Source organism: Apodemus sylvaticus, chromosome 17 (genome assembly GCF_947179515.1).
Source record: "Apodemus sylvaticus chromosome 17, mApoSyl1.1, whole genome shotgun sequence".
In the NCBI taxonomy this organism is placed as follows: domain Eukaryota; kingdom Metazoa; phylum Chordata; class Mammalia; order Rodentia; family Muridae; genus Apodemus; species Apodemus sylvaticus.
The window spans coordinates 26,971,586-26,997,390 of NC_067488.1; the positions used below are offsets into that span (position 1 = coordinate 26,971,586).

Here is a 25,805-nt window from a genome sequence, read left to right on the forward strand (position 1 = left end):
TAGAGGACGCATGTTCTTCTTTTCAAACGCTTTCCCCCAAATCAACAGCATGCCACAGTGTAAGGGTCAAAGCCTCTGGAGTGGACTTAGGGTTATGTACTCAAAGATGCTGAGTAGCGAGGGCATAGCTCAGAAGTGGCAAGGCTGGGCTGTGGTTATATGCACACACTGTTCTTGCTGATCTCTGCTCGCAGAACTTATGTTTGGCCGTGTGACTCTTAAGTCTTTGGTGCTTAATAAAATCAGGACTGTGATCATTTTGCATGGTGTGGCAGTTTGAGTGGTTCTGTTACCTGATCCGGCACTGTGAGCTGAATCAGAAATTAAAGACTTGGGCTTAGAGGTGGGGCAGGTAAAAAGAACAAATCTGTGCTATAGTGTCAAAAATTAAATTCACCTCTATTCCAGGACCGTGTAGGACGTAACACGCCAGTGGTGGCACACTGGTATCTTTGTGCTTTTAGTCAATGACTATCAAAACCTTACAGGGCTTGGTGTCTAGGGACAGGGCCAGCTCTTAAACAAATTAACAGTGAAGATCAGCAACAATCCAGCAAGCTGTGGAGCTGCTGTCCTATAAATGACCAAGAAATCACAGGATTCCCTAATTGTCCATTGTTACTGTTGTTTTACAAAGGAAGCCATGGTTGAGAACTGCCAGGGTTTGCAGAATACTACCACAGGCCAGGCACCAAGTGCTTGCTTTTGTTCATTCATTGAATCCTTACTAATCAAACCTAATATGACCTAATCCTGTAGGTATTATTAACTTGATTTTACAACTGGGGAAACGGAGGCACAGAACCCCAACAACCTGGTCAAGGTTAAGCCTAGAGCTGACTTCTCAAACTTTAGCATGTGTCAGATTCAAGGCCCAACCTTCAGGAAGTAGAGTTCAGAGGACCAAGTAGAGGACTGAGAATTTTCATTTTAATGGGTTCTCAGGTAGTGATGATATTGCTGCTTGGAGCATTGTGACAATGGGCTGGGTCCTTGTTAGTTGGTTTCACTGCTTTACTGAGGGAGTCACTAGTTCCTGAAGTGTGTGTGTGTGTGTGTGTGTGTGTGTGTGTGTGTGTGTGTGTGTGAGAGAGAGAGAGAGAGAGAGAGAGAGAGAGAGAGAGAGCACGTGTGCAAGCGCACATTTATGTTTCTGTACGGATCACCAATGTCAGTCATCCAAAGAAACCCCATCTGTGGTCCTTGTGACGTGGAAAGAGGACATAGATCACAGATAAGTCCTCCAGCTCACTGGCCACAGGCTTCAGGCCCCAAGAATGGAGAGGATAGGGGCCTCTGCCTTTGATCGTGACACTGGGCACGATTTGAAAGCAGGGGGCCCTGGAGGCTCGCATACAGTAAGGCTACAGTTCCAAAGCTTGTCTTTTCATCTCCTGGCAGCAGGCACAGGAGGCTATTTTGAGAGAGGAGCAGCCAGCCCCAGCTGAGGTAGGAACTCAGCCGGGGAGTCCTGGAGTTCTCAGTCCCCTTCTGCTACCGACTTGCTGTGTGGTCCTGATAAGTTACAGATGGCTCCTTGCTCTGCAGACTGGCCTTGTCCAGCAGTTGTGGGCCACACAGTTGTGGGCCACCATAAAATAGCCATTCAGCCCACATGATAGTTAGGATACTGTTGTGAAATTGAAATCAAGCACAGGGCATAGGAATGTTTTGAAGAGGTAAAAGCATTCTCCAAAAACAAAAGAGAAGACAAAAGAAATCAGAAACTCCCTGGAGGCTTTTTGTAAATAAAGGATTTTCCCTCTGAAAAGGATTTATCACTAAATACCTTGAAATAACTAGCTTATTTTGTTGGCTCATGGTGAGAGTGAGACTAAAAACATAATTTATGCATCTTTTCCTCAGGAGCCTTTTTTTTCCCTGAGGTATAGCACATCTCTCTCTCCTGGGAGGCTGACAATAAATTGTAATCATAAAAACAAGAGCAAGCATTTGTGTGCTTGCCACATGTCAGATATGGTTCTGAGCCTGCCTCTGACCTCACATGTAAGATCATTCTGTGAGAGATGTTACCCACAACCTCTGTCTCACGTAAAAGGAGGGAAGGCTAGTCACTTATTGTCAATAGAACCAGGATTTGGATCTGGCCCCTCTAAGGGTACAGCTTTGCTCCCCAACATGACACTTCTCTGCTGTCCTGGCTCTGCTGTAACCCACAATGTGCCAACCTCAGCCCCACATCTGAGGCTGGTCAGTTCTGCAGAGTCCTGCTCTGTGTGTGTGTGTTTAGCAGTCTGCTGGGCCTTCCTTCTCCTATCATTGAGAACTACTGATGTAAATGATTCCGGCTCCAAAACTCAGTGCCACATCCCAGATCTTGGCTTCCTTTAGAAATAGCTCAGGACAGTGTCAGGACAAAGCCTCAAGGCTTCACTACTTACAATCTGATAAGCTTGGAAGGTGGCACGAAGCTGCTTGAAGCTCCTCTTGGCCAAGACTTCATTGAAGGCCAGCTCGTCGGTGCCCCAGCGGCCTTCGCCTGCCTAAGGGCCGGGTGCAAACAGCGTGATAAGAACTGGTGCAGACCACGAAACATCCATTGCTGGATAGGCATTGCAGTTAAACATGATGTAGAAAACTACAACTGTCGCTGTAGCTGTGTCAGAATGTCACTTTGTGGCCGAGCATCCTTGAATCTGAGGCGAGGTTGTTCCCAATATATCAGAACAGAGCACCTTCCCTGTTGCTACCCATGCACATCAACCAAAGGTGTGTGTTCTCAAAAGCCCCAGGTCTTATTTCAATATCACTTACATTATAGTTTGGAGTTTATACCTTGTGGGCTTTTCTAGAGGTCCCTGGGAAGAAATATCCCCCAAAAGAGGTCTGGCCCATCATGGCATGAGAGAGAAAAGGTACCACCTTATCCCACCAGTTACCATCTCATGCAACACATCCTTAAAACCCTCACTGCAGACCCCACTTGGGATTTTCCCTTTTTGGGGAGTCCCATTTGGAATCCTATTCCAATCTCTCTTTGGAGTGTCTGCTTTCCTAATAAACTTCTGCTTAAACTATCTATGCCTTTCAGCTGATTCCTTTAAAAAGACAAGAGCTGAGAGACCCCATAAGACCATGAGCAGGCCTCACTTACAGAGAAGTACAAAACACGCATGCCATAGAAGTCAATGTACAGAACATTTAAAGCTCCTAACCCGTGGTATATGTGACACATTTGCCTGTATTATTATCTATACCATCCCGTGTTCCAAAATAGATCTGAGGTTAACCCCTGAGTGTAAGAACAGGAGCAAGACCTTAGCATGCAATCTATGCAGACTGTAGGAAGTATTTAATTATCAAAGGCCACATTTCGTTCCAAAACAATTCTCATTTGCATGAAATAAAGAAATGCTTGTTAAAGCAATACTAATAAGTCAAAGCCCAAAAGAATGTGTGGGGCTAGGTGCAAGCCTATACTTACGTCATACAAATCTTTGGCATCCCGACCAGCCAACTCTTTGTCCACAGTATCGTCTTCATCGCGATTGGCCTACAAAGATTGACCCGGATTGCCATTAACTCAAGTACCTGCTTGACCATGGAAAAGCCAAGCGAGCCCTGTGACTTTGGGGGAAAGGGGAGGAGGAGGGTGAGTCTCAGCTCAGCCTGGCAGAGTGGCAAGGCCTGCTCTTTGCTGCCATCTTTTGGAAAAGGCTAAAACAATTTAATTTCTGTAATTCATTCTCTCTCTCTCTCTCTCTCTCTCTCTCTCTCTCTCTCTCTCTCTCTCTCCCTTACTCTCTCCCTCATCTCTCTCCAACCCCACAAAGGTCATTCATTAAATCCACCATCTTCAGTGAAAGCTGATAGTGACCTGGAATCTACTAGGAAGCAAGATTTCTTCCCCCTCAAATGCCCAATGCCACCAGTCAGTAGCCAATGCCCAAGAACTTTGAAAGCTGGTCATGGAAGACTATGTAAGTCTAAAGAAAGGCCTGGCTGGGTGGCAGAGTGCTGAAATGACCTCAGTGACCTGACCCCTAGAGTGTAATCTCCTTTCCCTGGGTGTGGATGATCTCATGATGACATCATGTCAGATAGCATGAGGGGAATTTTGCAGTTGTAATCCAGGTCTTTAATCAGGCAAATGAAATCCAAAGGGAAACTATCCTGGGTGGCCCCTGGTCCAAGCAGATGAGAGTTCTTAAAGATCAGAGGTGGAAATCCCAGAGGAACTCTTGTGGCTGGCTTTGGAGAAAGCAGGCTGCCTGGCTATAAAGTGTCCTGGTGGTGAGAAGGGTAGAAGGACATGCCACAGGGATCTGGAGAAAGTCCTCAGAACTTCTGGGTAACAGCTAGCAAGAAAATAGTCACATCAGTCAGCAGGCCCCGAAGAAATGAAACCTCCCTGAACCTTGGGTAGCTGACACGTTGACATGTTGATTTCATCCTGGTGGGTGAGACCCTCTAGGAAGGAGTTAGCTAACAGATATCTGTACCCTCTGCCCATGGGCATTGGTGGATAATAGACCACGATATATTGAGCTATTATGTTTGGGGCAGTTAAAGAGACGACCCTCCGTCTATGGTTAAATCTACACACGTGTTCTCTGCTGTCACTGTGCCCAAGTGGGAGAGGCGAGATGGTGAAGACTGGACAGAGGTCTGTCTGTCCATGAGAACTGGGTGCCATCTGTCTGGAGCCCCAGGGCCTATCACAGAAGGGTCAGATCTTAAAAGAACCACTCTCCTGTCTAAGATTTTGTGGTTCCCACAGGTCTAGATTTTAGCAATATACTGTAAGCAAGCAGAGTTGTGTTTAGAAAGGGCTCTGTTTGAGGCAAGATGGTTCTTGTTCCTGGGTTGGTTTCTTCTAGCTCTGCTGTCCATCTCTGGGATCTGGGTTTCTTTCTTGAACAAAGGAGGCATCCATGCTAAGTGACAGAATTCAGCTAACGGGACTGTACCCTTCAAGTAGTCAGCTGGAGTGTAGGGGAGGTGATGGTTTTCCAGGTCCCGAGGTGTTAGAGCAATGGTACCTGGGCTCTCACTAATACTGTTTTCCTCAGTTTTCATTTTTGGAATGTGAACTTGGATAGCCAAGGCTGGCCTCAGACTTGATACGTAGCCAAGGACGGCCTTGAACTTCTTGTCCTCCTGTTTTTACCTCTAAAGTACTGAGATCACCCATGTGATCTGTCACTCCCAGTTTACATGGTTCTGGAGATTTAACTCAGGTCTTCCTCCATTCTAGACAAGCAGTCCACCATTGGAGCTGCATCCCTGACCCCTTCTTGAATGTTTTAAGTAAATTCTTCTCTCCTTTGTCTGCTGTTTTATTTTTCTGTTTTTGTTTGTGTGTAACAATAGCACATGGCCAAGCGATCATTCCTAAGATCATGAAGTAGGCAAAGCCTGTTTCTTCTCACCTGTAACAGGGACACCAGAATCTTTCTCAGGTTCCCACTTGTGTCATCTTTGACATCAGATTCAAGGCTCCTGCCAAATACTTTTGAGGAAGAAAAAAAAAAGGAAAGGGGAAGGTATATGACTGTATCCCCGGTGATATTTTGAAAGAAACATACTCAACCCAAAGCCAGAATAAAAGTTACTTACACCTTTGGTAAGCTTCTTTGATGGCGATGATTTCCTAGGAAGATGATTGAAACAATTAGTGTCTAAGCCCAGAGTCAATAGGAAATAGGGAGATGAGGCAGGAATATGTTTCCGGATGCAGGCCTTTCTGACTTTCTCTTGAGATGATTGTCCCTACAGGGCAGGGCACAGTCCTGTGAGAAGTCTGCGAGTATGAAATGGCCCTCTCTGGGTAAGCATTTCAAACATGTAAGTAGTGTATGCGTACAATCTCCTTAGAAATGGAGTCAACTTGGGGGAATCGATCACCAGACAAATGAAGACAATATGTAGTATGTTTATACAATGGAATACTATTCACCCATAAAAAAGAAACTTGGTCATCTGTGGCAACATGGTTGGTCCTGGAGGATATTAGGTTGGACGAAATCATCTAGACATAGAAAGTCATGAACCTCATGAACTCATTCATTTACAGAGCATAAAAAAGTTAACCTCATAGGTTCAGGAAGTAGAATGGTGCTTACCAAAGGATGGAAAGGATAGGAGTGGGGGAGGGGCCGGTGGTGCTAAGTTACAGTGTGTGGTGGTTTGAGTGAGAAATGTCCCCTAATAACTTGGGCCTTTATAACTCAGTTACTTGGTCTGTTTGTGGAGGCTATGGGAAGGTACAACCTTCCTGGAGGAGTTACTAGGAGAGGGTTTTGAGGGTTTTTAGCCTCACTTTATACTGCTTCAAATTCGCAGTTGAAGTATGCCGTCTGCTTATGCCGTCATGCCTTCCTGCCATCATGGGCTTTGATCCGTTAGTCACCGTATCCCCTTCCTGCTATGAGTTCCCCTTTGCCTTGGTATCTTATCACAGCCACCGAAAAGTAACCAATCCACAGTGAGATAGGCATGAGGAGTTCTAGTCGACACAGTAGGACGGCTGAGGTTAACAAGAATTTATTGTATATTTCAGCATGGCTAGAAGAGAGGGTTTTGAGTGTTCTCACCATAAAGGCGTGATGGGTTTGCTGACTATTCAACTATTGACCTTCTCTTATGGGAGAAGGGGTGTAGAGAGTCATAGGAGCCTTACCTAAATATATAGCCACTCCTCCAAACTAGTTGTAGGTAATTCTGCCCTAACCATAATGGTAATATCAAGGAGAGGCTAGAGGTATATAAGCTGAGGGGGACTAGGGAAGGGAGCTGTATCTGTGTAGCCATGGAGGAGTGGGCATCTGTGCTGGGTACAGACCTTCCAGTGTGGATGCTTTAAGACCACCCACACTTGTGCCTGTAGTCCCTCACCAACTATAAGTAAGCCTAATAAACTCATTAGTTTCCCAGAGTGAACTTTGTGGGATTGTACTTGGTTTATCATTGGGGCCTTGGGGGAAGATGTTGTTATATCTCTCCTAGGAAAGGCATCTTAGCAACAGAACTTCTAGAACTATTGCCTGCATCATACCTTTAGGCAGTGGGAAACAGTGCTTATTGTTCTGTGGCTTATTTTTAACTCTGAGTTGTCTGGGCGACCCAAGCTAGCCTCTAACAGATCACGGATGTGTTTTTTGGAAGGGATAAGAGAGTATCTCATTCTGTATAAGCCGCAGTTGATTTATCTAGCCTTCTCCGGTGGCTGCTTAGGTGGTTTCCAGTTTGCCCATGCTCTAAACAACTCCCTAGGTCAGCGGGGCAAGTCTCCCTCTAGAATGTGTACTGGCAGGAATTATTTTACATACTCTGTGTCAAGTCGCCCACCTCGGAGCTGTCTCAACTTTCACTTTAGTGAGCAGTGATTCAGAACTGGTATTTCCCGCTCTTAAGTGAGTTAAAAAGAAAGGAGAGGACGAGGTATGGGGAGGGCACCAGTGAGCAGGTGTGGGCTGGGATGGGGGAGGGAAGTCAGACCAGGTGGTGGGAGTGCTCACACTGTTGCTTATGTAGCTCCCCCCACCTCGTTTTTCCACCTACCCCTGGGATCTGCCTGAAACCCCCACCTTTACTTTCTGTGTTTTCCTGGTTTGTTTTGTTTTGTTTTTAAACCACTAAGTCTATTTGTTTGAAAGAAAAACTTTGCTGGTAGCTTGGATCTTAAAGGAACCCTGCTAAGATTAAGAAAACAATAAGGAAAGCGATGGGTCATATAAGCAGGTACTGCTTGCTCTTAACATTAGATACTCCATGACCTTGGCATCTCTGGGAAGGGTGGGCATTCATGGAGAATATGAAGTGATATTCTTCAGGTGGGTCTGTGCTACCCCTCTTCTGAGCTCCTACCCTATCTCCTTGAGATGGAAGGGTTAGAGGCTGGGCATTCAGCTCATTGGTAGAGCATTTGCCTGGTAGGGGTAGGCTCTGAGTTCAATTCCCAGCTGTAGGGAAGTGGTTATGATGCTTTGATTTAGTCGGGAATCTGCTGAAGGTCTTTGTCCCCAGTTGGTTTTTGATCTATCCATAAAGATGCCAGCAGCTACTAGCTGGGCACAGGTTAGGACACAGGGAGCAATGGAAGGAGATCCCCATACTGGGGGAGAGAGGGAACAGACTCAGAGCTGCAGGGGAGACCATCCAAGATGTAGGGAGAAAGGGAAAACGGCCCATGGACGGGCAACCCGGAAGCATCCTGGGCAACAAAGACCAGTGGGCATCACAGAAGATATCTGGGAAGCAAAGTTAAAGGTAGATTTGGAAGGTGGTTAGCCAGGAGTACCGGAGGGAAGGGCATTTTAGCTGCAGGAGGCTTAGAGGTGCCTAGCCTCTGAGCCAGTAAGGCATGTTAAAGATAAGCTTGTGTGTGTGTGTGTGTGTGTGTGTGTGTGTGTTTCATCTGAGAATCCAAAGATTTCCTGGGTGGATAGCCAGAAGTGTGGCCCACCCAGGATCATAAAGTGGGGTAGATAAAACTACACGATACACCCAGCACTGAAAAAGGAAAAAGGAATGAAGCCATCTTGTTAAGCCCAGAGATTCAAAGGACTGGAGAGTGCTGTCGTGGTTTGGTTCCTAGTGGTGCTCTAGGGACTTGACTGAGCTAAGTTTTGGTCAAGCAGAGGGAATAGGTGGCCAGCTTCGGGGGTCACACCATTACACTGAAGCGTGCAGTCACAGTCGCGCTTCCAATTTTCCTTGCTATCTTTACCCTCCGCCATTGTCCCCTCCAGGGAACCTCAGAATGTTGGGCTTTCCTGGTACTTTCTCGGCCATGCCCTCCACTCCAGTGGTTGTGGAGAAGGGTGGGGATCTCTAGAAATGATTTGTGGACTTTACTCTCAATTCTACTGGCTTGGGTGACCAAAGACAAGTTGGCTGTGGCCCCATCATAACAACTTCCAAAAGGGCAGTGCATTCTCAAGGGATCTGTGGGGAGAACTGCCCCCACAGAAGGACTAAGGACTCAGGATCAGGGTTCGGGGTGTGGCTCCGTTGGTAGAGTGCTTGCCTATCATGCGAGAAGCCCTCAGTTTGATATCCAGTATCACAGAAACTGGGTTTGGTGGTGTGTGCCTATAATCTCAACACTCAGAGATAGAGGCAGGAGGATTAGGAGTTCAAGGCCATCCTCAGCTACACAATGAATTCAAAGCCAGTCTTGGTTATATGAGCCTCTGTCCCAAAAAAATGAAAAGAAAACAGAAAAAAGGGAAAGGAAAAGGAAAAAAAGAGAATAAGTCAAACAGCAACCTTGAACCCCCCAAGCCTCAACCCCCCCCAAATAAAGCAACAGAAAACTACTGTTACAGAATTGCCCAGGGAGATTCTAGCCCCACGAAGGCTGTTCGCTGGAATCCTTGGTTCCACACACCTTGGCCATTATTGAAACATTCTGCTCTATGCTAGGTAATAGCCATGTATAAGGCAGTGACACGAATGTACTTGGTTACTTACTGATGGTCACAGCAGAGGGCCTATGGAGTCGTAGTGAGAGCAGATACAATAGAATTCTGCCTTCTGTGTGAAATATGCATCCATTAGAAAAACAAAACCTGGACTGACAGCTCCTCCATGAAGCCAGGGCGGCAACATAGAGACTGACCTCTGGAGGACTTTGAAGAGTTGTTCTTCCTGCATAAGCTTAGTAGCGATGTTTCTGCCCGGCACCCTGTCCGCTCTGGATACCATTCAGGGGATTAGCTTCCTCCCGCGGGGCTCAACCACGCGTGATGCGTGAATGACCTGTCCTCCAGCAGCTGGGACTAACCTTGTTGCTTCTTGTGCATAGGATCTCTATGAGCATGGCTTCATCGGTGCCCAGGCCCTTCATTGCTTTCTGCAGTTGCCGAGCCGCATACTCATTGGGCCGATCCAGAAGGGCCAAAGCCGTCTTCTCGAAGTTTCCACTCAGTTCACTCTTGAGCACCTCCTCTAAGTCCTGCAGGAAGCACGGAGCAGTTGGTTGGGAGAGTCACGGGAAGAGCAGTGGGTGTCTGTCTACATCGCTATGTGAGCTTCGGGGACAGGACACCTGCTGTAGACATACATAGGAGTGGTCTGGGCAGGAGCTACTTGATCTGAGGACAGTGGTTGCCACGGTTGCCTGTTTGTCTCTCCCCTACTCCTAGGTCTGGCTGAGAGGCATCTCACTCAGAGCCCCAAAATGAATATAAAATGCTAGAACATTTAGAGAACATTTTAGAGTTCAGAGAGCTTTTTTTTTTCTAGCTGAAGTTCATCACATCCCTTCAAAGCTGGAAGATAAATCGAATTATCTCCACCTAGTAAATATCAGAAAATGAAGAATTTGCCCCCAAACATTCAGCTAGAAAAGACTTAGCACTTTCTGTGCAGGGTCAGTGTTTCTACACGGGAGAATAGCAAGACTTATTTATGTCACAGGGTTGTATGGGGAATAAGAATCCATGAAAACTCAGAGTAGTGCCTACCTTCAATGCTCAAAAAATACTTATGGTAAATATATAATATGTAAGAATATTATTATTCCTTCCTAAAAAGAATTTCCTGAGAAAACAGAAATCAGAGGTTTCTCTGATAGACCTCTGAGCTCTGCGTTGGGGAGAGGAAACAAGGCAGAGGGTTTGACATAGGGGTCTGCTGTGTCAAAGGGCAGGTGATATCACACCTTTGTCCCTCAACCTCACGTCACTTCAGCTAACACCGAATCCTGTGAAGGCAGGCCTGACTTTCTCAAAACTATCCAGGATGGGTCCGTGGAAACATTTGAAATTTTTTTTTTCAGGTCAGATAGGCATTATTTAGAAATGCAGTCCATCTGCTCAGTCTTTTGATTTATGAACACGACAGCAAATCTGGTGTTTTTATATGTTTCTGAACCCAGGAAGCAGGCTCAAGAAACCTGGACTCTTGTCCTGGCTTCTCTGAAAACTACCTGTGGTACCTTGGTATCGCTATTCTCAGAGCTCAGTTGATGTGTGGACTTAGAAATGATTATCTGAGCTCCTCTAGGGTATTTTTTTTTTAACCCTTGGTTTTAGTTCCCAGGAGATGAGCAAATAAAGTCCAAGAGACTTTCCTGCGCCAAGTGTTTGCTAAATACATTTCGTTAACATATAAACATTTGACCATATGTATACTATCCTTCCCGCCTGTAAAACTGAAACAATCGAACTGTCATAATTTCTATTTACTGGTTTGTGCTGGGATTTTTCTGTTTGAAATCTAAGAAGAGCAGTAAGTGACTGTTCTCATGCCATCTCTGAGGAAACTAAAGCCTAAGGAATTTACTATGGAGCCTTTATCAATACAAATGAGAATATAGCCTAATGATTTTCACTTTGTATAGTGATAATTCTGGTGTCTTGGGGCTGTGATCCCCCACTATTGGGGATTGAGGCAGGAGGATCTCAAGTTCAAAGTCGGCTTGGGAAAATCATGGAGATTCTTTTTCAAAATAAAAATTAAAAGGGGGTGGGACTTAGCTCAGTGGTAGAGAGGCTTACTAGCATGAGTGAGGCTCTAAGTTCAGCTGATTTCAAGTGAGCCTCAGCTCCCTAGGAGTCCTGTGAAAACTGGGAGTGGGAGAAACACTCTTCCTCAGGGAAGAACACACCAACTAGTTATCCAATACCAAATAGCCAGCCCTGAAGACATACATACAAGTAACATTATACAGACTGAATAGTTGCATTATGTATTTAGGAATATATACATACATGCATGCATGCATACATACATACATATATATATACATACTGTGTGTGTGTGTGTGTGTGTGTGTGTGTGTAACAACAATGAAATAAGAGGCCATGGATTTGAAAGAGAACATTGAGAGTTATATAGAAGAGTTTGGAGGAAGAAAGGGAAAGAGAAATGATGAAATTATGTTATCATCTCAAAAAATAAAAGAAATAATTTGAGAAAGTTTTCTGTACCAATGATTTATGAAGATATATGAACCTCGAGGACAGCTGAATACACAAACAAATCCCCATTTATAGGAATTGGTTTTCAAGTCATTGTCCCATCTCTAAGTTATCATGTGTAATTAGTCCAAACTAAATCAAAAATGAGCAACTTCAATAGAAGAATGAAGTCGATTTTAAAAAGCCAATGAGTTTAGGAGTACTGACATGCAGGTGTTAAGCTGACATGTTAATTTTTGTCTAAGTCAGTCAGAAGTCCCAGATGCCCTTCCTCAGACTGTGTTCTGACTTTGTGTTTTCTTTCCTGGGGTGTGTGTTGGAGGCTGAGGCTGATGCTGATGCTGAGGCTGAGGAGGCTGAGGCTGAGGAGGCTGAGGCTGAGGAGGCTGAGGTTGAGAAGGCTGAGGCTGAGGCTGAGGAGGCTGAGGAGGCTGAGGAGGCTGAGGAGGCTGAGGAGGCTGAGGCTGAGGTTGAGGTTGAGGCTGAGGCTGAGGCTGAGGCTAGCACATCTCTGGATACCTTGGCATACTTCTCCTTGTACTTCTGCTTTATCTGTTGCCTCTGCTCTGATGTCCTACTGGATAAGACTTCGATGATGGCCGCCTCATCCGTTCCTAAAGTCCAGGAGATAGAAACAAAGTCACAGTATTCAAGAACAGATATGGAGATTCTTGTTATTTGGGTCTGAAGAAGGCACGTCTCTGGATTAAAAGGGGTCAGAGGCTAGAATGGACTAGATGGACTTGGTGCTTACTGTCTTCTGCTGAAAACCATGTTCTTGCCCCTTAAATATTGGAGACCTCACCTTGTGTGAGGGGCAGTGAGAGTCACTCCTGGAGAAAGGCCTGTGGCAGGCCTGTTCCCTAATTTAATTCCTAGGGGAATAAAGAAATTGGCAGGACACCTGAACATGGACGTTCAGAACTGCGTTGGCCAAAATCAGCCAACGGTCAAAATATCCCAAAGACTATCAGGAGGCAAATGGCTAATCAAACTATGGACTATCCATACAATAGAGTCATGTACTAATGGGTCACAAGAAGGACAGAAAAATATGAATGAACCTTGGAAATGTTATACTAAGTAAAAAGAGCCAAATCACAAAAGACCATGTACTGCATGATTCTATCCATATGCAAATCAATCAACTATGGCGCGGCTGCATATGACTATGAGTACAGTAAACATTGAACTGTATGTTTCCAATGAGTAGGTTATGTAGTATGTGAATTATATCTCAATGCAGTTATTTTTAAAAGCCTAATAAAGAATGTGGTTTGTGCCTTTTCTTATAGGTATTTATAACTGAACAGATAAGATTAAGCCCAAATTCACTAAATGTTGATCTTATCCATAACCCCCCTCTGTCTTTCTGACTGTCTCTCTGTCTCTCTGCCTCTGTCTCTCTGTCTCTCTGCCTCTTTGTCTCTCTCTGTCTCTCTTTTTCTGTCTCTGTCTCTCTCTGTCTGTCTCTCTCTCTCTCTCTCTCTCTCTTTCTCTCTCTCTCTCTCTCTGTGTGTGTGTGTGTAAAATACTTTGACACCTCTAGTCCCTCCCCCACAAGCTGGGGTCATGTCGTTCAAGGGTATGTGAGAAAGAAAAGACAGAGTCCAAAGAGGTCCACGTGCACGCAGAAACGAACTGTATACCACAGACCACAAGAAGCGTAAATGCCCAAGGACCTGGCACTGCCTTGAGTCCATGGAGGCTTCTGTCCAGGCCACCCTGCAGGGGATGCTCAACAGCGAGTGAATACGCTACAGTCACATACCACCACCCTCAGCCACTGTGAGCTCTACATAGAACTTTTGAGGTCACCTAGTTTTTAATGACAGATGAGGAAACTCATGGAAGAACATTTGATTGGTTCCTGCATACTCTTTTCTATGCTCTGAGCTCTGTAACTAGTTTGCCCCCTTGCCACCCCTCCCCCACCTTCTTCTCAGCATCGTATGCTGGCTGGTCCTTCTTTTCCCTGCCCTCAGACCTCAGTTCCAGTCTACCTTTCTGGTTGTGGTCTTCTTGGTCAGATGATCACAGCTCTTTCTTGTCCTCAGCCGAGCTCCAGACCAAGTCCTCTAGCCCAGCTCTTTCCTCTGAGTTCCCATCTTTTCCCAGTAGCCCGTGGCCACATTTACAAGGTCCCCCAAGCTGCTTGGAGTGTGGCTTAGTTAGATTCATTTGCTAAATTTTAAGTCTGTTCTCTGCGTTATTATTTCGTTTCCATGCACTGTGTCACCTTAGAAAATCCAATGTTACCTAAGGGATCCATCCCTGTTTCCTTTGCTTTCGCTGCTTAACCATACCTGTTCATCTACAGATAGGCAATAGCTTTTCATCTGAGCTTTTCCTTCGCTTCTGCTGCCATTGCCAAGTTAAGTCCTGACTGGTTCTAGTCTCCCTGATAAAAGGCACTGATCTCCGCCATGTTGGTCTCACCTCACCTCATAATCTAAATGCTGAAATGAGTCTTTATGACTCCTAGGATTGGATCAGAATCCCGAAATGGAATAAGACTTCCTGAAATTTGGTCTCAAGCTGCTCTTCTAGACCCATCTCTGTGATGACTAACACAGGGCTCACTTAGCTTCTCGTAATGACATTTGTCTGCAGATCAGTTACTTTCATAAGCCTTGAAGAGGCAAGTTCCTGTTTACTCTGTTCTTGCTTAGCCAGTTATGTAGCCAGAGTTAGGACCAGTCATCATAGGATTGCATAATGTGATGCTGTGAACCTAGTGGCTGGGCCCTGGGCAGTGGTCACTCAATGGTAGTGGGCACTGTTACATTGCTTGGGCCATAACTGGGAGCTTGGGGGAGTTGACGCTTCTGCCAGGGCCCCCAGTATAGTCTTTGCTAAGCCATATTATTGGAAGTATAAAACTGACTTAGAAAGGCTGACATATAACCATTTTTACATTTAATAGTTATGACAATGTGAACTTGTGTTTCGTGAAATAACAAGGGTTTAAAATAAATTGAATGAGAAGGAAATACTAAGTCAAACATATTTGTATTGGCAAAACTTGGGAGAAGCAAATATTGGAGGTCCAGATACCTTGCTGTAGATTATCGATTCTTCAGGGAGGCGGGTGAGTCTGACGTAGACTTGACTCTCTACACAGTGGATTACGGTAGCTCTGGCATATTCTGTGTAAATATGGGTTGCCTTGTCCTGTGCTGATTTATTCAAAGAAAGGTGTTGTGATGTGTTGTAGATAGCCCTGGGCTTGTATTTTGATGCTAATTCCACTCCTCTGAGGGGCTGCAGATGAGGAGTGGCCTTTTGAACCTTCTCCCCACCTTAACTTTTCAAATAAAGGCTTGAGCCAATGATTGGGCAGGAGGAAGGAGGAGGAGCTTTGAGTCTAGGGGAGGAGCGACAGGAGAATAAACAGGAAGGGGAGGAGCTACGGGAGATCAATGGAGGGGCAGAGAGGCGGCAGAAAGAGAAGCTCGTGGCCTGGAGAAACCTCAAGTTATGTGGGATAATATAGATGGAAATAGAGTAGTGTAGTGGGAGATCTGCCCAATCTAGGCTTGTAGCCTGTTTTGTTAACAGATTGGGTTGAGCTTTCTTTTACTTGGGAATTGGGTTGGAAACAAAGTAGCAACAGTGATGCAAAGCTGTGCTCCTGCACCTTTGGGCTAACACTTCCTCCACACATCCCATTGCCTCTTCAGAAATGGCTGCAGCCCATAGATACATAATGTGGCCCATAAACCCTTTCATGGTGGGCTTCTGGTGCCCAGAACTATACTATAAACACCTTTCCATTGTTTTGGGCCACTTACTTTTTTGGCGAGTCATTATGAGATTCTAAGACATGAATATAACTGCTCTCCTCAGCAATGTCTCCAGATTTTGCGGCAGGAACCAAGACCTCTCACCACAACCCTAAATCTGGAGAGTCCTGAAGTTGCTGGTCACCCTGCTACCTTCAGTTGCAGGGGAAGGGTGACAGCAAGGTGACCACTGATTGCAACTGAATGAACTCACTGCATGAGTACTACCCTGCTCAGAGACTGGGGTCTTGGGAGAGCAGTGATTGGAGCTGATATAGTTTGATGGAAGAATTGGGAGGAAGAAAAAAAAAATCAGACCATGGTAGGGGACAAGAGATGGAAAGGATCTGCTGGGGATAAGGATGGAAAAGATGGAGCCCGGTAGACATTTGCGGTGTCTCCCCTTCTCTTTGGCTTTGTATCAGCTCTGAAAACTGTCTTTGGAAAGACCTAGGCCATAATTTAGAAGGAGAAACCCAGCCCAGCGAATAGAGTCCTGGGATAGCCACTGCCTGGTGTTCTTGGGCCATTCAGTTCCTTTCCAGGATTATTCCCACCTCTGTAATTCTAGGAAGACTTTAGCTATTTGAGTCCACATAAAGAAAGAGAAACTCCTAGGATGAGCTCACTGGCAAAAATAGCAGGAGTAAGTTGACTGCATCTTCCTGGCTTGGTTTCCACACTTTGTTATTCACAGTGTCTGTCCCCCACCCCCACCCTTCGTTTCCTCCAGGGCTTTTGCCTACGTGATGTGTATCTGCTTACTTACTCTGTGGGGCTTTCGTGATTATCTTTTAAATGTCTGGGTGCCAGAATCTCACCCCCAGAAAAGATTTCATTTCCCTTTAAATATCATAAAATGTACCCCTCCAGTTTAGTGGACGGTCTTTCCATTAGGGCCACTCTTATCCTTGTCAAAGGCCTTAGTATTTCAGGCTTGGATCCTAGACCCTCCCATGCCTGCTTCCTTCATTTGGTAATGCGTTGTTTGAGGCCAGTGAAAACCCAGTCTTCCTTCCCGCCTCTTTCTCCTCTTCTCCAACATTTCAACACCGGTCCCTTCGCGTATGGGAAAGTCTTAGAGGAGGCCACGGGACCTTTTAGTGTCCATCCTATTGCTCACCCCCTCCCAAGCCCTTATCATCCTCTCTAGAGGGAATCTGCAGCTACTATTTGGTTTAACAACCCCACAAGGAAGCACTTAGCGGAAGGTGACCTCACTCCACATTTCACGGTCCGTGTGTCTTATAAGCAGTCTGTGAGGCTGAGCCTTTTCCTGCAAACATTTACAATGGCTTGAGGCACTCAGGGTTCTGGGAAAGACTTTAAAATTGGAAGAAGAAAAAAAAAGACCCTCTGTACTAGCTGTGCATTAGACACTGGAGGGGAGTAATTACATCACACTGTCAGAGCCTTCGTGGTCACCGGTCTGGAAGTATCCGTGTGCATCTGTGGTTTGCTTTCCCAGGAATTTTCTGGGAAGCAACTGGGTGGTGTTGGAGTGTTGGCAGGATGGAGTGACAGCGTTTGAAGGCCACAAGATCCCATGTGGCAGATAAACAAGGCTAAATTGGGAGCTTCAGCAGAACTCCCATCCAGGCTGACCAGGCAGACCACAGATAGCTGGGCTTTTAGATCAGGTGCTGGAAGCCATGCCCCACATTCTCACACTGAAATGCCTGGTCCCTAAATTCTTCTGGAAGAAAGGCACGGGGAAGGCGAGTGAAATAATGGCCAGGGATGAATCCTGTCCGCCTGAGGGGACCACAGGCTCACACTTGCTCTCTGCATTCTTCTCTAGTCTGTTACCCCAAATTCAATGGCTTCAAACAACACAACCTACACCACCACAGTTCTGGTACTAGAAGTCTGAAGTCACTGTTTCAACAGGGTTCTCCCTGGTTATTGATGTCCTTTGACAGATACCATGACGACTACATGAGAGCAGTCTCTATCTGTCTTCATGTTTCCCAAACAGACCGCCAGATTTTAAAGATATATGTATGTGTATGTGTATATGTAGTATATGATTGATGTATATGATATATATAATGTATATGTTTGATATATATGATGTATATGTATATACTCTCTCTTCATGCACACCAGAAGAGGGAATCAGATTTCATCAAAGATGGCTGTGAGCCACCATGTGGTTGCTGGGAATTGAACTCAGGACCTCTGGAAGAGCAGCCAGTGCTCATAACCTGTGAGCCATCTCTCCAGCCCTCTTCTGTCTTTCTTAAGGACACCTGTCATGGATTTTGCACCTACCCAGGTATCCCAGAGGACTTTCTTCCTAGCATCCTTAACTCAATCACATCTGCAAAGACCCCTTTTTTCCAAATAAGGGCAGGGTCATTCTCCCAGATCCAGGGCCCTAACCCTTGTAGATGCCTCCATTCAACCTTTTGTGATGGAGATCAGGTTGGGCCTGCTTAGTGATCTAGTTGGGTCTGAGCTCACTGTTAAGGAATGGCTTAATGGTTACCAATGGGGTGCTGGACACAGCACACAGGTAGTGTGAGGGAAGGGTGCTGGGCTGGAAGTTAGGATCTGAGTTCTAGACCGGAAGCACACTCTGAAGTGTCTGAGCATTGCCGTGCATCTCAGCAGACCTGAGCTTGACCTAAGGTGTGGTCCCAGGCTCTGCAGAGTTCTTAGGGAGACCTGTTAGTAATGCAAAGCGACAGTCCCCTTCTCCCCATGTCCCCAGGAGCCCTGGATGACTAGTATGCCTTTGAGCGGTTGAGAAGCCATGCACTAGATGATCTCCAGTGGCTTTGATGTCTAATTTTATGACTTGGGGCAAATGTTTTGCATCAAGCCTTTCGTTCTCCTCTGTAGTCCTTATAACCACATCTGCTTCACAGGCTTTCTGGGAAGACTGAACAGGATGCTGACGGTTAAGCGACACTGAGCTAGGCAGTGGTCACACAGGTGCTCTACACAGAAACAGGCGTGTGGTCTCCATTCTGTGGTCACATGCAGGAGGGGCAAGAGAACTCTGGTTCTGGCACCCAGTAGGTGCTCAGCCCAGGTGTTTTTAAAATGAACTCTAGGTTTAAAAAAGAAAAAAGGAGATCATATTAAGCTACATCATTACCATACCCAACCCCTGTCTGCGACCCATGGCCAGGTATCTGGACCTCACCACAGAGCACCGGGGACATCTCAGCTGCCTAGAGAGTACCCTGGAGATCTCTTTCCCTCAGTGACACTCAGACATAAACATCCTGAGGCTTCCACGCAAGGCCTTTCCTTGACAGCTGTCTGCCAGGCGTGAGCAGATGAGCTGAGACAGAGCAGGAGGTGAGCGGGAGGCCACCACCCCTGGGTTTTTCCTCTGACTCCCCATTGCTGTCACTGCCAAGCAGGTCCTGTCCACTAGCTGCCTTTCTCTCACTATGAATCCAGCTCTGGCCAGATCTGATTTCTCACTTCCTCCCATGGAAAAGGCCAACGTGATTTAAACAAGATTGAGATAGACTATTTCACTTCTAATGAACTTCCCCATAACTTCAAGTTCTAATTAAGTGTCACAAGATCTAGCTTCCAATAGCCTCAAAAAATAATGAGCCCCTGTGATAACTTAGTGACCTCAAATGAAGAGATCCCTGGAAGAGATCAGAATACATATGGCAGGCTGGTCACCTTCCCGTCACTACGGGAAAAGATGGTCACGACGTCAAGGTTAATCAGTTTCAAAAAGAAATAAGTGAAGAAAATGATTTTCCTACCCATTCCTTTGCAGGCTTTGTATAGCTTTTTGGCATCTCGGTCTGCATCAAAGCCGTGGTGATGGCTTCTCTCTTTGGCCTGGAGAGGAAATAATTCAAAGGGTGAGGTGGATAATGCGATAGTTCTTAAGGTAGTTTTGCTGGATTTGACAATCAACGAGAAGACAAGCCGTCATCCAAACACAGGGCAGATGGCGCTCTACGAGTGAGTGTTTGTGGACATCAGCTGGGGGAGCTTCATCCGAGGGATAACTGGTGCTCCTTGGGGCCAGCTGGCCTTGGGTGGCCATGGGAGAAGGGTCTCTTCTGTTCTTAAGGACAATTGCTTGCTCTGGCTAACTCTGTGATAAGTGATTTTCATAGCAACCCATTTGTGTATCCTTTTCTCTTATAGAGCAATGGGCCAGTGTCCCTGAAGTATCTGTCCTCTATGATGGCTAGGCCTAGTATATCCGAGGAGCAGGATTTTCTACTCAAAGCTGAGGGAACCTTATTACATTAGCTTGCTGGCCTAGATCAGTGCCATCTACACAGGAGGGACATCGAATAGTTTGTCAGAGATTCTATGTGAACTGATAAGGGAGTCATTTTTAGCTTTTAGTTCTTGTGGGAGAGAAAGGTCCTGTTTACATACTGTCCTGTGTTTCAACCCTTGGATTACTCACCCACTGATGTGTTCTTTTATGAATGCCAATCTGCTTATTATTTTAATAATAGTAACAACAACAACAGCAATAAGAAAGTCAATAAACTTTGTTTCTCCTTAGTTATTTTAAAAAGACACGTTCATTAGCACTAAACTGGAAAAACAATACATTTGCATAAATAACAGATCACCATCAAAGTAGCAGGTCATGGTTAAAAACGTAAAGACAGGAGGCTGAGGTGCCATCCTCGAGCTGGTAGCCTTGAGGACACCTGAGTCCTCCCAACTCCTTGCCTTTCCTCACCCAGTGAGGCATCCACGCGTTCCTTTCAATGAAGCCGCCTTAGGTCCACATCCCCTCCCCTCCACTTCCCTTCCTTGCACAGAAGAAGCGAAAAGCCGACCATACACCCGCCAATGGCCGTGTAGCATTTGTCTGGTTAACATCACGATTCCTCTGGTGGCTTGCCCTTCCCACATTCTTCGTGACCCAAATGGAGCTGTCAGTCATGAGGCCTGTTTCTCATCATTGTTGGTCAGCCATGTGGACACCGGCCCCGTCACTCAGCCTGTCATGATCCCTTCAGAACTCAGCATGCAGTCCAGAGTCATGCAGTCTTTCCCTTGGTTAACATACTGTTCTAGGTGTACGAGGTCATCTGCTGGTCCTGAGGAGCTGGGTGGCTCTTAGATTAAAGCTGTTGGTGGCCATTTTGCCCGCTCGTGCCACAGAGAGAAAGTGTGAGAGAGAAGAGAGAAGATGAGAGCGAGAGTCAGTGAGGAGAGTGGGCAAGAAAGAAAGAGGAAGAGGAAGAGGAAGAGGAGGCGGGCAGGGATAAAAATAACCCATCATGGCAGTACCTGGATCCTCGACTTTCTATTTCATTCATAACAACCACAAACCTCCCCTTTAGCTAAGAAATTATGACTTGGGTTTCTGCCCTCAAGACCTTGAGTGTCCTGACTAAGTCTGTGGTCCGAAGAAGGTTTCCATGGATGGAGAACCATAGGCTCTGAGAGTCAGGGAGGGGGTGTCTTGGGCCCCCATCACTATTCTTGGATTATAAAGACATGGGCTATCAGCTTTAAAAAGCAATCCCTTTAAAAAAAATTTATAGTCATGTATGTACTGACTGATTTTGTTTGTGTATGCCTGTGGGTGTGTGCATGCAACAGTGTCTGTAAAAAGGCCAGGGGATAATTTGCAGTGTAATCTTCTTCTATCATGTAGGTCTCCAGGATCAAACTTGATGGTGTGTGTTTTTATACACTGTCACATCTTGCCAGCCTGACATGACCTGTATTGAAGTATTTGAAACAAGCCAGGAGATGGGTTGGCATTTTTAGAACACCTGCTACACACCAGTCAATTTATAGACCTTTGCTATCCACAGGAAAAAAAAAAAATTGCTGCTCTTCTAGGTAAGGACTCTTGGCTTCAGTTTCCATACCATCATGCTCCTCCACCCACTTATGCCAGAGGCCTTCTGCTCAGGCAGAGGACTGGCACTCCCAAGATCCTCACCAAGATCTCATGCGGGTTGGAGGACTGATGCTTTGGGAGGCTTGTTGGTAAGAGCTGCCATATTGTTTTCAAGGCTCATTACCAAGTGATGCTTAAAAATGGTGAAACATTCCAACACAGGGATGTCAGAGTGCTCAGGCAAGCATGGGGCTCTCTAGGCTGCACAGACATACTCATGGAGCCTATACTACTTGTATGTATACTTGTACATACAATGTATGTATGCATGTGCCTGCTTGTGTGTGAGAACAGGCATGGGTTTGCCCTCTTGCCAGCATGGAGGACAGAAGATAGCCTTGGGCATCAGTCCTCACCTTGTTTCAGACAAGGTTTCTTGTTGTTTGCCATTGTGCACACCCACCAGGCTAGCCAGCCTGATAGCTTCCCTCGATGCTTCCGTCTTGGCCTCCCATCTTTCTGCCGGAACTCTAGAGATATAGGTCTGTGTGTCACTGCATCCAGTAGATCCTGCTGATTTGAACCCAGGTCCTCACACTCATAGATTTCAATGTTTGGCCATAAGAGAGCAGTACTATTTGAAAAGATTTAGGGGCTAGGCAGTGGTGACCCGTGCCTTTAATCCCAGTGCTTGGGAGGCAGATGCAGGCAGATCTCTGAGTTCAGTGCCAGCCTGGTCTACAGAGTGAGTTCCAGGACAGCTAGGGTTACGCAGAGAAATTATATCTTGAAAAAAAATGAAAACAAAGAAAGAAGGAAGAGAGAGAGAGAAAGAGAGAGAGAGAGAGAGAGAGAGAGAGAGAGAGAGAGAGAGAGAGAGAGAGAGAAGGATTAGGAGGTGTGGTCTTGTTAGAGGAAGTGTGTCATTGGATGTGGGCTTTGAGGTTTCAAAAGCCCAAGCCAGGCTCTCTCTCTCTCTCTCTCTCTCTCCTTTCGCCTCTCTCTCCTCTCTTCTCTATTTTTCTCCTCTCTTTCTCTCCTCTCTTTCTCTCCTCTCTCTTTTTCTCTGTTTCTCTCCTCTCTCTTTTTCTCCCCTCTCTCCTCTCTCTCCTCTTTTTCTCCTCTTTATCTCCTCTCTTTCTCTTTTTCTCTCTCTCCTTTCTCTCCTCTTTCTCTCTCTTTTTCTCCTCTCTCTCCCCCTTCCTCCCCCCCTCTCCTCCTTGCCTATGGGGTCAAAATGTAAGTCTGAGTTACTGCTCCAGCATCTGCCTGCCTTGTTGATAATGAACTGAACCTGTGCAACTGCAATGCTTTCCCATATGAGTTCCGTTGCTATGGTGTCTCCTCACAGCACTAGAACAGCGAGTAAGGCGCTGGACTTTCTTTATGAATGTTCGTGCCTGACAGAATTTAGAGTGGAGTCCATATCAGAAACACCATCATGGACAGGGAAGGGTAAGGACGCGAGGCCCTGGCTCCTTGTAGAAACTACTAATAGCCTTGCTGGCTACCCTTTCCAACCATCTGAGAAGAGAATGAGGTCTTGTTCTTTGTAATAGTGGGGTCTATAATGTTGGAGTGAAGGAATTGTACCGTGTCATGATTTTAGAGAGACAGGAAAAGGGGAGTAGGGAGAGAGAAAGGGGTGGGGAGGGAGGGAAGGAGGGAAGGAGGGAGAGAGCACTCAGCCTGTTTGGACTTTTCTTCTGTGTGTCTGTGTCTGTCTCCACAATGGACAAGCATATTTATGCTTGTCAGAGACTCCTTGGTTGATGTCCTGGGATGTCCTGGAGCTCTTTTAGAGGAGCTGGAACAGGTTCTACTTTGGAATGCACAGGAAGCAGGCATCCCATAGTCATTGTTCATTGTTAAATGGGTAGCTGACTTAGGGGCTTAGTCCTGATTGCCAGTAAGGAGATTTCACTCTTAAAACCAAAGCCACGCCGCAGAGCTTCCACATAGAGGAAGAATGTGGGGTCAGACACAGAGCTGGTGGCGGGGACTCTAGTGGGGGGTCACAACACTCCCCAGGTTTTGAGCGAGCACCCAGATGCTCTTCCGGCCTTGCCCATGGAGGCAGAGTGACATCCTTTGTGTTGATATGTTTGGCTTGAGCAGCCCTGGCACACCCAGTGACACTCAGGAAACAAAGATGGCACAAGAGATGGAATGCCAGCACCAATCAGTGTGACGGTCGGGCTCTGGGCCACAGGGATCCCGGCTCGAGTGTGACTCTGCCACTTGGCTTTTCCCTGAGTCGATACCATGATCCGTGAAATGCAGGCCGAAGTTATCCTGTGAGGCACAAGTGGCACGAGGTGACACTTCAAATGCCAGCTCTATACCACACAATTGCCTCATGCCAACATTCACTGTCCCACTGTTACAGAGCGCTCATGGTGGGGTCCCTGCTTCTTTCTGCCATGTCCTGCCTTTTCGTCCTTTAACTCTGTCCACAGCATTTCAGGAAGTGATATTCTTGTAGATATCAATTACATATACATTTTTGAGACAGGATCTTTACGCGTCTCGGGATGTTCCTGAACTCACTGTGTAGCCAAGGATGACCTTGACTCGTGAGACTCCGGCCTTTACTTCCAAGTTCTGGGGTTACAGATGCATACCATCGTGCCATGCCTGGCTCAGTTATGCATATTTGATCAACAAATTTGGAAAGTTATATGAACATATATGAGGATACATGAGTTTTGTATTCTGCATATTTTGATTCACAGATACTTACTATATATCTATGTATTTATATATAAAGACATATATGTATATGTCTATATATCCCAATATCCAAACAATATTATTTATTGTAGTTTGCTACTTAGTTAAGTAGGTTGTGAAATGTTCTATTACTGGCTGTGTAATCTACCTGCTAGCAAAGATTCTGGGTCTTACCAGAATAATTTACTACAAACCTAGTTGACTTTGTTGTATCATCTAACATTTAAGGAAGGAAAATATAGTTTTTATTTACAAATTGATATCTAGCTTTAGTTTTTTTTCAGTGGGCCGGAGAGGCGGATCAGTGGTTAAGAGCACTGGCACCCCTGCAGAGCACCTGGATTTGATCCCAGCACCCACAAGGCAGGTCACAATTGTTTGTAATTCCAGTTTCACAGGCTCGGATGTGCTCTTCTGGCCTCCACAGGCACCAGGCTTTCGTGTGGTACATAAACATGTATGCATTCAAATGCCTACTTGGGCCACCATTGTTCCTGAACAGTCATTTGCAGAGGCGAGTAAGAGAAGAAAGATGAAACGAAGAAAGGAAAAGGACTAAGAAAGGCTGGAAAAGGGGGGGCACTTCAGAGGAGAGCTTCGCTTACTGTGATCTAGCTCAATTGATTCACGTGACTCTTACACAGTTAGACTTTCTTTTTTAGTCTTTTGTTGTTGTTGGGTGTTTTCTTTTTAAAACAGGGTCTCACTCTGTAGGTCAGGCTAGCCCGAAACTCACTCTATAGTACAGAGTAGCCTCAAAGTCAGAGCAATCTTCCTGCCTCCACCTCTGGAGTCCTGCACATGCTCAGTTCTATATCAGTATACTTGCACTTTCTAATCCCGGTGTTATCTGAACAGAGAATCTGGACTGAGGGTAGACAAGGTCTGAGTTACTGGGATTCAAATCCAGCCTGACCAGGAAGCTCTTAAGCCTGACTCTTACCACCACCACCCCCTTAGAAACAATAGTTCATTATCTATTTAATTAGAGTCACCAGCTCGTCTTTTAAAGCTCATGTAGTGTGGTATTCAGATGCAGTCGTGTCTGGGACAGGGTAGCAAGGTGCCGCTTTATGGTAATCACTTGGTTGGTGGCACGTAGAAGGTGGGCTGCCTGGGGACATGAGGATGTAAGGGTCATTTGTAACTCTCAAGTATTGTTGACATGTAATGGGAGTGGCACTGGGATTTAATAGTTCCACCACCAGGTCCCTGGAGGTCCTGGCTTGGGGCACTCTGCTTAGTAAATATTTGAGTATGGTTGCCTGGTGTCCAGGCTCTGAGCCAGCAGGGCTCAGGAAGTACAAGGGGCTCCTGTGCACTGATCTGACAGCTGCTGCTGGTGGGGCCACTGCGAAGTACATGAGGAGGGGAGGATATTAAATATCATCCTGAGTGAGGTAACTCAGACCCAAAAGGACATGCATGGTATGCACTCACTACAGAATACCCAGGATACAAATCCACAGAACTCAAGGTTAGCAAGCTGAAGGGCCCAAGTGAGGATGCCTCAGTCCCACTTAGGAGGAAGAAGAAAGCAACCATGAGTGGGGGTAGAGGGAGGGACCTGGGTGGGAGAAGAACAGA

The 25,805-nt window shown here is 46.0% G+C and overlaps 1 protein-coding gene across 1 annotated transcript in view; it reads right to left on the reverse strand.

Moving 5' to 3' along the window:
* Anxa13 (annexin A13) overlaps positions 1-25,805 on the reverse strand; it is a 78,943-nt gene that overhangs the window by 9,364 nt on the left and 43,774 nt on the right. The window contains exons 3-10 of the mRNA XM_052161554.1: positions 23,665-23,780; positions 19,417-19,556; positions 12,411-12,505; positions 9,752-9,922; positions 5,581-5,614; positions 5,394-5,473; positions 3,446-3,514; positions 2,403-2,504 (exon numbers count right to left, since the gene is read on the reverse strand). Coding sequence (XP_052017514.1) covers positions 2,403-2,504; positions 3,446-3,514; positions 5,394-5,473; positions 5,581-5,614; positions 9,752-9,922; positions 12,411-12,505; positions 19,417-19,556; positions 23,665-23,780 — 807 coding nt within the window. The remainder of the gene's footprint in view (positions 1-2,402; positions 2,505-3,445; positions 3,515-5,393; positions 5,474-5,580; positions 5,615-9,751; positions 9,923-12,410; positions 12,506-19,416; positions 19,557-23,664; positions 23,781-25,805) is intronic.